General features: G+C 36.4%; 2 protein-coding genes across 2 annotated transcripts in view; one reads left to right on the top strand and one right to left on the bottom strand.

Moving 5' to 3' along the window:
* Positions 1 to 15399, bottom strand: part of tubgcp4 (tubulin gamma complex component 4) — a 248833-nt gene that overhangs the window by 166466 nt on the left and 66968 nt on the right. The window lies entirely within an intron of this gene.
* Positions 1 to 15399, top strand: part of iqgap1 (IQ motif containing GTPase activating protein 1) — a 115797-nt gene that overhangs the window by 7043 nt on the left and 93355 nt on the right. The window contains exon 2 of the mRNA XM_062030480.1: positions 1795 to 1897. Within this exon, the coding sequence (XP_061886464.1) occupies positions 1795 to 1897 (103 nt within the window). The remainder of the gene's footprint in view (positions 1 to 1794; positions 1898 to 15399) is intronic.

A 15399-nucleotide genomic window follows, 5' to 3' on the forward strand; every position in this document is an offset into this window, starting at 1 on the left:
AAAACTAGGAAAAAACTAATGTTTTTTCTACATAATGTCTTTCGGGAAAACATTCGGCTACAATATAAACTTAAATAATATGCTCATTTTAGAAATACGTCCGTAAATCTCTCACGATGACGGCGGGTGAAGCGATGCTAAATTAGCAACACCTGTATGGGCTTTTGAATGAACGCGGCTACAATGCTGCTAAACCGAACTAAAATTATTACAAAAGACTTGTCGACTGACCGCTAAATAGAAGTTTAGCAGAAACAAAGTATAATTGAATCCATGAGGTAATTCAGTCCATCAAAGTAGAACAAATAAAAACACTTGCAGAGCACGACGACTATAATGATGATCATCTACTGAAGTGACCGGTTGCCATAATCATGTGGCATCTCCTTGTCTCCTAGCTCTAAACAATCGCATAGAGTGTTTATGCCAGGGGCTAGCCCTGTTAACTAGTTACAATAGGAACACACCCTTCCCTCTTTTCCATATCTATTACTAATTTATTCACTCCATAACTTGTACATGTTGACACTTAAAATATTTGGCTTGCTTACATTGTGTCAGTTTAATGTTTGTTCACTTCCTGTGTTTATGATCACAATTTTCTGAATAAAGGTTTAATAATAGATAATGTGTAGCAATGGATAGATACAGTGCTACCTCTGTTTTCATTCCAAAAGATCAGACGAAAACTGAATCGTATGGAAATCAAAGCACTTTTATGAAATATCGATAAATGATAAATGAACATTTAACATCACTTTTACCTTTATTGAAGACTTGTTGGAGAAGATGGCAATGAGTGGAGAAGGAGGAGAGGAGGGGAGAGTGCCACAAACATACTTTGCTACTAGATCCATCCACCCATATTTCTTGAAATCAAATGTGTTTTTCACCTTCTTCATTCAAGGGCTGGTATTCACAACTTTCTTTTGCCAAATGGTGGCTTGTTTTGCAGTCGTAAAAAGCAGAGACTGAGTCACCGACACGAGGTATTCTTTGTTTGGGCACTCGATTATGCGGAATGATACGCGAGGCAAGCAAACAAAATAGGAACAAATAAACATTTGTTTTGCCGTACAACAACGGAAAAGGAAAACAGGGACAATATATTTGCGAACTTTTTCAGCAAAAACCGAAATATATGAAAAGTGAGGCATAGAATAACCGAGGTATCTCTGATAATAGGATAAATTAGGATAACAAAAACAAATTCAATCCAAGTCAATACATGCTAAAATATCTGAACCAAACGTCCACATCTTAACTTTGTGTTGTAGCTGACAAAGCAAATGTAGTATCTAATAATTATTTAATTAATTGAAAACCAACAAAATCTGAGCCCAGAATTGGACACCACTGCCATACAGGTTTACTTATGACTAAAGGGAGTTCTTTGTATTACTTGCCCCGTCACCTCACTTCACCTCACCCAAAATTTGGGAGGACTCATTCCCTCCTGTCTGTAATCTCTTGGAATCAACACCCACTGTTTTTTTAGTTTTCCCTGTATAGATAATCAGGAAAGAATGCCCACACAAGGTGACTAATAAATGAGCTAACTTCCTTTGAAAAGTCCCTCGGTGTCTTGAATTATGAAGGAGCCAGAAGGCTGTGTGGAAAAAGACATACTGCAGTGATTGACAAAAACATTAAGGTGTTTGTGGAAAAAAAGACATACTGCAGTGATTGACATGAAATTCATAATTTTTCCACTCTGTTGAGTTCTGCAATCCAACAAATACATTTTTGTTTGTTTTATATAACGTGTATGTTAATTTATTTTTTATTCTCTAGCTGTCCTGGATGGCGTGGAGCGACTCACTGCGGAGGAGATGGACGAGAGGAGGCAGCAGAATATGGCCTACGAGTATCTTTGTCACCTGGAGGAGGCAAAAAGGTAAGAGCTTGAAGTATATTCTGGGAGTGCTATTCCAGCAATGACTTTCTATTTGACCTGGGCGATAGGGGTGTCAAAAAAAAAAAATGTTTTGAATGAATCGCGATACTTATTTGTAATGATTCTTAATTGATTAAAAAATATCAAAAATCAATCAAAAAAAAATTATATATATTATTTTCAATCTGTTCTGTCCAGCCACTCAAATCATATTGTTGATGTAGATGCCAATATCTGCTGTACAGATAGATTTATATTTGACTTTATTACATGTTTGGGTAGCATTTTGTTAAACAAAACCAGTTTATTTTAAGTAACATAAAAATGTATCAGAGCTGTTATCTTTTTTATGGAGGCATGTCGTTAATCATAGAACAGGCACCCAATGTTATTAAAAAAGTATTGATTCTGAATCGAGACTCGGTTTGAATCCAGAATCAATTCTGAACCGAATCATCACCCAAAAGAATCAAATCAAATTGAATCGTGTGGTGCCCAAAGATTCAGAGCCTTAGAAATTAAATCTCCCATTTTTTCACAAAGAAATTTGATTTACGATTTTTATTCAATTCCCCCCCCCCCCTACTTTTTAAAGAAACTAATGAATACAAATGGAAGGTAATTCAAAAAAAGTTTTGCTCTTATTTGATCAAAAACGAGTGTACTGCATACTAGCAAAATTCTAATCTTCGTAAAGTTGGTTCTTTTTCACACAGACTTGAATTTGACTTTGAAACAATGATTTAAAAAACCCTAACATGATTAAACAGATGATACTTATCTTTTGTGGATGATTCTGAAATATTTACTTTGTTACTTTTGCTAATACGATCATCAATATGCATTGTCCTAATCAAATAATGTTACTCAATATAGAGCTTCCTCTGGAAGGGCAAAACTTCTGTAAACAAAAATGTAGCATATCATTGCAGAGATTCCCCTTGGTTGCCATAACACCTGTGGCGGTTGGGGCGTGTTTGGGGTGTGATGGAGTGTGGTCACCATGAAGCCATCGTTTAATTTGCATGATTTGCTATGACAATAGGATTTTCTTTAAATAGGCTAAAACATGTATACATACATTTAAAAACAAATCTGTTATTACTAATTAGTATTACAAATATTTGTATTTATCTTTTGCTTATTTGCAATTGTTGCTGCTTATTGTACAGTGTACTTTGTTGAGAATTTTTGAAGTCTCTAGAGACTTTTAATTACTTTTTTTAAAATTAAAAACGACTATCAACAAATCTAGCACCTTTTTCTGGTGTTATTATAGAATGTACTCGTGTTTAGAGTATCTACTTCTGTCCCTCGATGTCCCCAACAAAAAGCGAGCTGCAGCGAGCATGATATCACACTTGCTTGGGTGCTGCTGCTCTAGTTGGACTTTCTGTCCTTAAAAGCCGCCACTGTCCTATAAGTATCTATACATTTGGTCGATGGCTGTCCACGGGTATATCTGGGATATATTAAAGTCACGTCCACATCGCATACATGCTGACTACGCTCCAGACAATGGCGTGCATCCTGTTTACATCCGGTTTCAGCAGCGCTGTTTTCTGTAATCAAAGTATTTTTTCGGTGGCCGAGTTTAAGGTGCATCACTAGTCAATAGTGCACACATAATAGGTTATATATATCCATTCATACTCTAATGACCCGATGTTGGTAATGTTTTATGTTCGTGGGATTTTGATTTGATGGTCATTTTTCCCATGATCATAAACACACCGTCCGTGCCTGAAAGCGCTGCGGATTGGCGGGGAATGAGGAAGTGTTGTGTGTCTGGGGAAGCACGGAGACACAAGTGTTCGGTAGGTAAAACCTTTTGGAATTGTGCCGTTTGTTAAAATAAGATTATCAATAAAAGATAATAAAATAGCGTTGGACTTTGTGAGACTTTTTCTGGAGGCTACAATACATTATATTACTTTATTTTGTTTTCACATTAAAAAAAAAACAATTTTCAAGGTGGCGGTGCGCTACTTTCAGTTACATTAATGGTAAACCCTGCATTGCATGCAAATATATAAACTCCAACATTGGAGATTGATAAAGTACAAACCTTAATTTTATGTCTTAAATAAAATACTTCTGTAAATAAAAATGTAGCATTGAGATATCTCTATAGTTTAGTAAGTGAATAAACGCAGGCTTTTCCACTGTTTGGGCACCATATCTTTAGCGACGTGCAGAGCGACCGCTTTACTGACCGTATTACACAGTGCTTCTTTCCTACCATACATGTATGGTACTTTGTGTAAATGATTCCACCACAGTCAGCTGTTTTTTAGCAGGAGGTTGTTTGTTTGATTGTTGTAACGTTTTTGTTCACCTTGTAAAGAGTCACATTTGCTCCACTCGGCTGGATGTTTCTGTATCAGATGCTGGAATGAGTTTGTTGTGCTGCTGTCTTTTTTAAACAATCTTTGCAGCGTGCAGTCACTTGTTGCAAGCTTGTTGCCACAAAACCAAACCTCTGAAACCATTATTTTCTTTGGGACAAATGTCTTGCTATTGTATACATTAGCATTAGCCATGTTGTGCTATGTGTGTGTGAATCTGCTTAAGGAAATAAGGGGGAGGCGGAAGCTAAGGAAGCTCCTGGTGGCAAAAAATATGATAAAGCAAGAAGATAAAAACATATATTTTTTATTTTTAAAATCGTCTCCAACAAAAAAAATTGAATTTATACTTAAAATCCATTTTTTTATTATATTTTCGATCTTCTTTTATGAAAGTCTTTGAAATGTTACTTTGGAAGCGAGTGCAATACAGTCTCGGCTACTTTTCTCATGTGTACGTGTGTTGTTGGCTGTCTCAGCCCAATCCCCCTCCAATCTAGACACACACACACTGGACACGTGCATGTGTACACCCAAAATGTAAACGTAAAGGAGCAATCCCATTACAGTGCAACGCTTGTGCATGTTCACATGCGTGCATGTTTGTGTTGATGCTAGAAGTCTGTTCTGGGAACAAGCGTCGCAATGCATATGCCGACTCCTTATTTCAAGTGGAAATGCTTACAAAGGTGCTACAATTTGGCATTCATGCACATGTAGGTGAGGTCTGCTACTTTGTTTGCAGACACATATATTCATGAGAGTATGTTAACGGCAGAGTATGTTTGCCTCTTAGTGACTCAGGAGTAAACTCCTGGCGGGCTCACAGATTTAAAAGAGGAAGGATTGTGTGAAACAGGAAGTGACTCAGTCCTCTTGTTGATTTTTATATCTCCCACAGTTGCCACAGAAATGTGCCGTTGCCATAGAAATAGGTTCCGGTGTGAGTGCTGAGGTGTGTAATCGTGAAAGCATAGCCTGAAAACAGTTGATTGGTTGAATATAAAACATATATTCTGCATTTGTCATATATGTAAAATGCTTGTGTACTGTATGTTTATACCTTGTGTATAATAGAGAGTTAATTGTTACTTTCCGTGGAGAGAAGAGCGTTCTCTGGTTCTTAATGACTTGGCTTACTGTACCACACCTGCTTCTGCATGCGTCAGACAACGCTATGACTGACTGTCTCCAATTAAAGTAACTCACAAGTGGAAGAATTTGGGTACTTTCAGCCATTTTGTCTTTCATCCAACTCTTTTAATGCTTTCCTTTCTGTCTCACTATGCACAGTAAAACCCCAAATGCAGTTCAACCAAAAGTGTGAACATTCATTTATTCTGGCCTAAAGCTTCTGCTATGACGGAGGTTTAAAAAAAAGAAAGCATTCTAAATAATAAATAAATGCGATCAAAAGTCCGCTTACAATAGAGCCTATGTGAGCCGCTCTATTCTGCCTGTAAAGCCCTTAATAAAACATACAAACACCTCCATTAAGGTTATATATACATGCTGTAAGTACATTTGTATATAGGTAATGTGGTATTAATCATCTTTTATAATAACATTTAACATTTATGTATTTTGATATTTTAAGCATATGCGGCGCATTAATTTCACTGATCATTACTCACTGCAGACTTTATGAGAGCCAACAAACATAATAAAACATCACTTACTGTACAAGGTCTGCTGTCATTAGATTGCCGACTGCTAGGTTGTTCATATATTCCCATTTAGATGAAGAAGGAAGCATAATCCTCATGAAGAAAAAGGGGATGGATCCAAGCGTCTTTTCGTGTCAGTCTCGCCATTTCTGGGTCCCAAATGACTGTCAAAGTGTACCAACTTGTCGTAATACGTCCTCAGCCTTCTTCTATCCAGGTGAGAGGCATGATTTATGATCTACAATAAACTTCTAGGGAAAGAAGAAGGGAGGGAACACCTCGCCTGTTGATCATGTCGAAATTGTACACAAGCGTGTGAGCACAGCCCCTCTATAAATAGTTTGTCTTGATCATGTCGAAATTGTACACAAGTGTGTGAACACAGCCCCGCTATAAATAGTTTGTCGGCGTTAGCACCTATAATAACAATATCACAAATACTTGGTTCATATTCAAATCATGAAATGCAAATGGAGTATTGTTGGCGGTTTTTGAATGGTTATTTATTTTTATTTTTTTGCCGAATTAGAGGACCTCCGATTGGCTCCGCTGTCAGCGGACTTTTATTTACAAGTTAGAACGCATTAAAAAAATCCATTCGATGTCTTGTCTTTCATAATGATTGTGAACAATAGGCAATATTCCAAAAAAAGTGCAGTTCCCCTTTAAACACAAGCAGTGGCAATGAAAAGGTGTGTTATTGTTTGTGCAATTGCGCCATCTTTTGGACGAGTTCGCTCACTGCAGGTGCTGAAGGTTGAACGTCTACAGCAGGGGTCACCAACCTTTTTGAAACCAAGGGCTACTTCTTGGGTACTGATTAATGCGAAGGGCTACCAGTTAGATACACACTTAAATAAATTGCCAGAAGTAGCCAATTTGCTCAATTTACCTTTAACTCTGTTATTATTACTAATTAATGATGTTTATCTTTGTGGAAACACTGATCATCTTAATGATTTCTCACAATAAATATATATAGAAACAGATAAATATCAATATGCAACACTTTATTTTTATATTTTCTCTAAGTGCACATTTTTCAAATTGAACATTTTCAAATGATCACTTCTAAGACAGTCTTGTGAAATCACAATATCCCATTTTAACTAGCTAGCCACTAACATTTTTTAACAAATCATGAATTACTTTGCACCATGTTTGTACAAATAATAACTCATGTAAAATACAAAAGTAAACTCTCAAATTTTTAAATCATGTCACACTTTGAACTGGACACCAAATCTGTTATCTGTTCCTTTGTCAGTTAGTGGGAAGCCTGGCATTGCACGCTGTTAACTAGTGTGTTGTACTCTGGTGTGTAACTTGACACTGCAACTCTGAGTGAGTCTTGCAGATGTGCATCAGTGAGGCGTGTTCTGTGTTTGTTCTTGATGAAGTTCATGTCAGAAAAGGCTGATTCACAAAGATAAGATTTTTCCTCATTGTTTGCGGAACCTTCTTAATCTTTTGGACATATTTTCACAGCAATCTGGCCTTAAACTTAATTATGATAAATGTAAAATGTTAAGGATCGGAGATCTAAAGGGAACGTCCTTTCGAATGGAATGCAAAGTGCCTGTTTTGTGGACAGATGGACCAGTTAACATACTTGGTGTTGTTGTCCCAGAAAATCTGGAAGATCTAGGCTCAGTAAATTATGATAATCGACTAAGAACGCTGGACAAAATTATGCAATTATGGAAAGGGAAATCCCTAACCTTGTATGGTAAAATGTCTATTGCCAACTCGTTAATTATTCCTCAATTTATTTATTTGTTTTTGTCATTACCAGCTCCATCACAAAACTTTTTTAAGATTTATGAGCGGAGGGTCTTCGATTTTGTCTGGAACGGCAAACCAGAAAAGATTAAAAGAAAGGTTTTGTACAAAGAGTATGAATATGGCGTGGCGAAGTTGGTAGAGTGGCTGTGCCAGCAATCGGAGTGTTGCTGGTTACTGGGGTTCAATTACCACCTTCTACCGTCCTAGTCACGTCCGTTGTGTCCTTGGGCAAGACACTTCACCCTTTGCCTCTGATGGCTGCTGGTTAGCGCCTTGCATGGCAGCTCCCGCCATCAGTGTGTGAATGTGTGTGTGAATGGGTAAATGTGGAAATACTGTCAAAGCGCTTTGAGTACCTTGAAGGTAGAAAAGCGCTATACAAGTATAACCCATTTATCATTTATTTATAATATGGGGGCCTGAAACTTCTCAACCTTGAAGCTATGTGTCTGTCTTTAAAAGCATCAATTGTTCCAAAGATGTATTTAAACATTGAGTGGTACACAAATGTCCTGTTGGACAAAAAACATGTACTGTATCAAAAGAAATGGTATCCTTTTTTACAAGTGATCCCCTCCCAGAGAGTCTGCTGGGAAACATGGCGGGGTTCATAAAGGAAACAATCCACTCATAGTGGTGTTTTCAATTTTATGTGCCATAAAAAAGAGACAATATTTTGCAGCAGTTAATATGGATGAACTCTAATATTGTAATAGATGGAAAGCCTTTCTTTTGGAAAAATATGTTTGAAAGAGGAATCATTTTTGTCAATGATATTATCAATGAGAATGGTAAAATTATGAAGTATGATGAATTTAGAGCTATGTATAATGATGATGCTCAAGCTTTTCATTTTATCAACTAACTGGAGTAATTGGGAAAAGATGAAAACAAATAATTAATTATGGAACTACTAAATTATTAGTTTGTAAACCTCTAATAAGAAATTCTAGTTGGCAAAAAGGAACTAAAATAAATAGAAAAATATATCATTTTTATTTAATAAAGAAAGCTTTGAAGGCTGCCTCATACAATACAAATGGAAAATGGGAGGACTTTTTTGACTTCCCGTTGCCATGGGATGCCATATTCAAACTAATCTATAAAACTACTATCGATGTGCAAAATCGTTATTTTCAAATTAAAATTATTTATAACTTCTTACCCACAGGGAAAATGTAAAAATTATGGAATATGACAGAGTCAGATGATTGCTGATTTTGTTGTCAGGAGCCTGAATCCACCCTGCATTTGTTTTGGTATTGTCATATTGTGTCTTTGTTTTGGGTGGAAGTTGAAAAAATGTGTTTAAGGATTGGTTTGTTTATGAAGCTTAATGTGGTTTGTGTTATTTTAGGAGAGTTCATTGACAATCATGATTTAGTCAATTTAATTATAGTACTCGGTAAAATGTTTATTTTTAAGGCCAAAAACAGATATTCACTTAGTATTACTTTCTTTAAAACATTTATTCAGTATTTTCTAATTTTAGAAAGTTACATGGTTGAAAACGATAATGATGCCAAAAAACATTAAAAAAAAGATGAGAAGTCCTCAAAGGCTTATTTTGAAAGTATAATTATGTTTATAGATTATATGATATCTGTTGTTGTGTTCCCTAATTTGAGTGGCCTGGACATAATCTGGACTGTACATAAATGCTTATTTTGAAAATGTAATTTTGTTTATAAATTATATGCAATCTATTGTGTTCCCTAATTTTTTTCTGTGTACATGAATGAAGGTGTGTGTTGCTGAGTCCGACTTGGACATTATCTGGACTGGGCCTGGTTTAAAAAAACCTTTAAACAAATCTAATTTCATGGACAACCTGGTCTGTTGAAGATAAGGCCCTTTTTTTAAAAAATAAAATAAAATAAGATAAATAAATAAAAAACATTTTCTTGGATAAAAAAGAAAGTAAAACAATATAAAAATAATTAAATAAAAAATAGTAATTAATGAAAATGTTAGTGGACCAGCAGCCTATACAATCATGTGTGCTTCAGGGACCGTGTCCCTTGCAGATGGGTTGTCTATGTTGTGGGAACCAGAATATTGGTAGCAGAAAGAAATAACCCCTTTTGTGTGAGTAGGTGTGGATGAGTGTGCATGGGGGAGGTTGTTTGGGTTGATGCACTGATTGAAAGTGTATCTTGTGTTTTTTCTATGTAGATTTAATTTAAAAAAAAAAAAAAAAAATTTATTTTTTTATTTTTTTATTTTTTTTTAGAACAGGCCCGCGGGCGACTCATCTGGTCCTTACGGGTGACCTGGTGCCCGCGGGCACCACGTTGGTGACCCCTGGTCTACAGTATTTCCTTCCGTTCAGTGTTGTGAACCAGAAGTACAAGTGTCATTCCGTCTTTCGTCATCCATAGCGTTTCTATACGTATGGATTCTTTATTCATCGCTCTAAGCAACATTTGTAAGTTTTACAATATAACTAAAACTATTCATACTTACTAAACTGTCCCATGTGTGATGTCTGTAGGAGTGTTTTCATGCATATTTGTATGTGCTATCGTAATGTAATGAAGCTAGCGCTGTTAGCATTAGCTAATATGCTAACACGTCTGCGAGTGTCTGAGTTAGTATTATTAACTAACAATAGCATTCTTTTTGTATTGTTTCAGTTTCACAAATTTCTCAGTAAATTTTCGTCATCGTGGAGTTATTGTGTCTGTTTAGCCGAGTAGAGAGTAGCTTCTGCAGCTATGGCGTCCATGATGATGACTTCTGTTTTGAGTGATCAGCCATTTTACTGCCATGTTACAGGCACCGTTTGGAAACAATTACGTTTTATAAATTAATATGAAAAAAATATTTCTGTGTAAAAAACTAATTTCACAACATATATATCTGCGGCTTACAGTCCGGTGCGTAAACATTTTTTTTTTCTTCCAAACATGTCATGGGTGCGGCTTATATACCCGTGCGCTCTATTGTCGGGAAAATACGGTATCTTGTTCTCTGTGGATTGGAGTTGTAGTCTATTCCAGTTTACTTTGAGAACACCATTGGCTGGTCGTCAGTCAATCACAGAGCAGACCAGTCATCAGTAGTCTGATCAGGATTTTGCAAGCTTGTTGTTTAACCAAACCAAGGGCAAGAATAAAATGGAGTTTAGAAAAAAAAGGTTTTAATAGGGCCCTACTGTACATTCAAATGAGGAATATTCCGAACAACATTTTTGGCTTGAATGATCACATTGTTCTTAGCTTTGTTTGGTTTGAATGATACCTTGTTATGATAGCCTTGTTCTATTCAGTTTTGTTTGGTTTGAATGATTACCTTATTCTTTTTCAGTTTGTTTGGTTTGGATGATTGCCTTGTTTTTTTTCAGTTTGTTTGGTTTGAGTGATTGCCTTATTTTTTCAGTTTTTGTTTTGTTTATTTATTTTTTGTTCAACTTATCTTGCTTGTTTATTCTTTTCATTGATTGTTTGTTCTATTAATTTCTATGAGTGTGTGCACTGGGAAGGGGTACAAACTTGTAGTTTTTAGGCAACAATAACTTTTTTTGTCAACTGGGTCATACATGTCCTGTAGCCTTTTTTACTACTCTAGAGTCTACGCCCCTGGTGGGTGGGTGCGTGTGGGTGTGGGTGCCTGTGTGTGCATATGTGATATATTGTTTTGTATTGATTTGTTGCATTGGATGTTCTAATGCACTACCGGCAAAGAAATACCAAGAAAATGTTTCTTTTGTGCGAAGGGGCAGGAAATATAAGATTTTCTTCATCCTGTTCCTTTTCGACATGGCTGTGTATTGAATGCAGTAAGGTATGTGAGATTGTTGAAATGTTGTTGAAATGTACACATCCAAGTACGAAATAAATAAATAATTGAATTGAATTGAATTGAATTGGCCTCCGATTCTGATCCGTTATTTTAGCCTTAGATCTGATCCGATTTTGAGTCTCGATACGATACTTTGACAATAGATTATATAAATGAAAATGTTTTATAGCAAGTAACTCAAGTACACTCCATAATAATTATTTACAAAACGTATCTTAATAAACGTAGAATTTGCTAGTATTGTTGTAAATCAGATGATGTAATATATTTGTGGTTTTGAATGCTATGGTTGATATTTGAAACAAAATAAAAGGGGCTAGTGTAAAACTACTAAACCAAAAAACTAAACAAAAGCAAAAACTACTATTGGCGTCTATAATAATAATTGTGGTGTGCCCTTAAAACCTTTCTTTATCCAGAGACTTACTCCCTGAGTTGGGGGGAGACGTGGCTCGGTTGGTTGAGCGGCCGTGCCAGCAACTTCAGGGTTTCAGGTTCAATTCCTGCTTCCGTTATCCTCGTCACTGCCGTTGTGTCCCTGGGGAAGACACTTTACCCACCTGCTGCCAGTGCCATGCCACACTGGTTTAAATGTAGCTTAAAGATGTAGATAATTGGTTTCACTATTTAAAATGCCTTGAGTCTCTAGAGAAAAGCGCTGTATAAATATAATTCACTTCAGAGAGTTTGTAAACAAGGACAAAAACAACCAAACGTAATTTTTTAATAGTAAGACGAAGAAAAATATTGATCTAATCACTTTAGTATCGTTTATATACTGATGCTATAAGTATCAATAGTATTGATAGGGCCGTCGTATAGGGCAGTGGTCCCCAACCAATCGGTCCACGGACCGGTACCGGGCCGCACAAGAAATAAAAAAAGAATATATATATATTTATTTATTTATTTATTAAATCAACATAAAAAACACAGTATATACATTATATATCAATATAGATTAATACACTCCGTAAGCACATATGATTGTATTTCTTTATGACAAAAAAATAAAAAAATACGACTTAGAATGCATAAAAAAAGGAAAACATATGTGTTCATGACTTATATAGGGATTGTGAATGATAGACAGCACATCATTGTCTATTTTTTGCACATTTCCAGTATGATCTGATACTATGGTCAGAGTGCAGAAGCGTTACTCAAGTGATGTCAATCTCCGGAGATCGCCGTAGTGGAGTCTTCAGAATGGCTGACTAAATTTGTGGCATTTTGTGATGTTTAAACTGTGTTTTCACGTACTGTGCGGATTGTAAATACGATTGGATATGGTTTAATGGATCCAATTAAAAACAATTAATCATGTAAAGTTAACTTGTTTTTCCACCCTACTGGTAATTTAAAGACAAAAAACGTCAACGGATTTCTAGTTTCGTGCAATACCCGGTCTATGTTTCTACGCTCAATTAATCTAAAGATTCACAGAATATTCTTATCCTTTGAGATGTCTGCTACCAACACAGCTGAATTGCTCACTTGTCAAACTGGATATTGGTTCGAATCGTTTTTTGTTTTTTTAACAACCCTAGTTAGCACCTTTTAGGTATCAGTGTAAAGGTTGCAAACAGCCCCTTTGTTTGGTCCCAAAGGAAATGGAAGAAACCCTGAAAAAAATTAGGTCATGGTGGAGGAATTTGTACGAGCTTCTTTTGTGAGTGTGGCACCTGCCTGCTGTCAGCCGGCTTGTGGTTGGACGCTGAATGGTATGAAGTGAATGCCTGCTTCAGGTGCACAGAAGGGTGTGTGAGCACATATTTGTGCAACTTGTTAAGGGTGAGCTTGTGGCTGCTGGCGTTTTTTTTTTACAATTATATCATCAACATATATGATGATATGATGAAAACATCGAATACCATTCATGAAGGTATAGGTGTTTTAAAATACTGAAATTCTTTGTTCTGTAAAGCTGTGTGGGTGTCTGAACGTCTGCCTGCGTTTTTTCCTCTCATTCTGCTCCTTTGTTTTTGTTTTTTTAAAGAAAACGTGATCACTATCATAGCCACTTTGACAGACGTCCACATTCATGTGTACTTTCAGAGCGTCCTGACGATGTAGTGTAGGAATACAAACAAATGACCGAATCGGAATCAGAAATACCTTATTAATCCCAGAGAGGAAATTGAGAAAACTCAACATTTATTACTGCCACCGCGTTTTGGCAGAGAATTGCACATCACACAGCCAACCAAGAAAAAAGGCTAAAAAAGGATGAAGAAAGCATTTGGAGATGGTGTAGTGACTGCGCACAATATTAACTGAAATCTGCAATTCACCTGTGGAAGTGAGTTGCGTAATCATTTGCGTAACTGGCAATGACACACGTGCATTTACTTTTTATGGACGTTGGAACTAGCATACCTGTCATTATTTTGCATGTCAAAATAAGGGAAATATTTAAAATAAGGTAGAATATTTTGGACCTGAAAGTGTACACAGTACACACAGTTAATTACTTTAGTATCTAAAACATGATCTTGTTGTTGTTCCGTCATCGTTTTATAAACTCAATGTCTTTAACTTATATGCATATAAATTTAATATTAATGTAAATAATGGAAGCAATTATACTTACAAATAATATGTGTTAATTGAACTGTACACTTGCCAAATTATCATGTGCAGATTAACCATAATCGCTATCGTCTAATTGGTTTAGCACAGGAGTGGGCAATTAATTTTTACCGGGGGCCGCATGAGCAACCCCAGCAGTGCTGGAGGGCCACATCAACAATATTTAAATTAAATTTTGCTCAATATTATTTTTGATATACTGTAAGATAAAAAAATAAAATAATAATAATAATAATAATAATAATTAATAATAATAATAATAATTTCATTTAACCTAACTTAACTTTATACAAAAGCATATTGCTTTTGATGGTTTTATTTTTAACACTGTCCTACACAGCACTTCCTGATGTTTAATACAATGCAAAAATGTCCATTTCTGCACAGGGTTAATTTCTGTCACTTTCTCCTGCATCCTCTTTAAAATTCCAACATTTTTCCCCGTCAGATTTGGACAACCATCTGTTGTCACACCTGCCAGCTTGTCCCATTTCAGTCCTAACATGTCCAAACGCATTTACCTATGTGAACAAGTCATTACCTGAGATTGTCCCTTTAATTGACTGCATGGCTGCCAGCTCCTTCGTGATTTGAAAGTCTGCAGTTATCCCACGTAAGAAGATGAGCAGCTGGGCGGTGTCACGTACATCGCAGCTCTCATCCAAAGCCAGCAAAAAACAGTCAAAGTCGGCCGTTCTGTTCTTCAGCTGAAGCTCCAAGTTTCCAGCGATGGTCTCAACCCGCCTCGTTACAGTGCGTCGAGAGAGTTACACGTTCTCAAATGCGCCCCTCTTCTCCGGGCATATCAGCGAAACAGAGTCCAATAAGCACTCTTTAATAAACTCTCTGTCAGAAAACGCCTTACTTTTTCTGGCGATTTTGTGAGAAATTATGAAACTTGTCCTGACGGCTGCATCTCTGGGGGTGTGAAATATGGCAAAAAGTCCTTGTTGGGTTTGCAGTTTTACCATCAACGCATCAGCCTCCATTGCGCGCTCTTCATCAGACAGATTCCGGTATTTTTCCTCGTGCTTCGTCGTGTAGTGGTGATTCAAATGATATTCTTTAAACACAGCAACATGTGTACCACAAATTAAGCACACGGCTTTACCTTTATTTTCTGTAAAGAAATACTTGGCAGTCCATGTCTTGTTGGAAACACGGCATTCGTCATCAACTTTTCTTTTTTTAGCGTGAGCTGACATCTCGGTGGTAACTGGGCATCACTTGTCGCTATGCACCTTCACTCACAGGTTACACCCGGACATACGTACATAAATAACAATTTTCTAAATAAAAGCAGCAC

This window comes from Entelurus aequoreus, linkage group LG02 (assembly GCF_033978785.1).
Source record: "Entelurus aequoreus isolate RoL-2023_Sb linkage group LG02, RoL_Eaeq_v1.1, whole genome shotgun sequence".
In the NCBI taxonomy this organism is placed as follows: Eukaryota; Metazoa; Chordata; class Actinopteri; order Syngnathiformes; family Syngnathidae; genus Entelurus; species Entelurus aequoreus.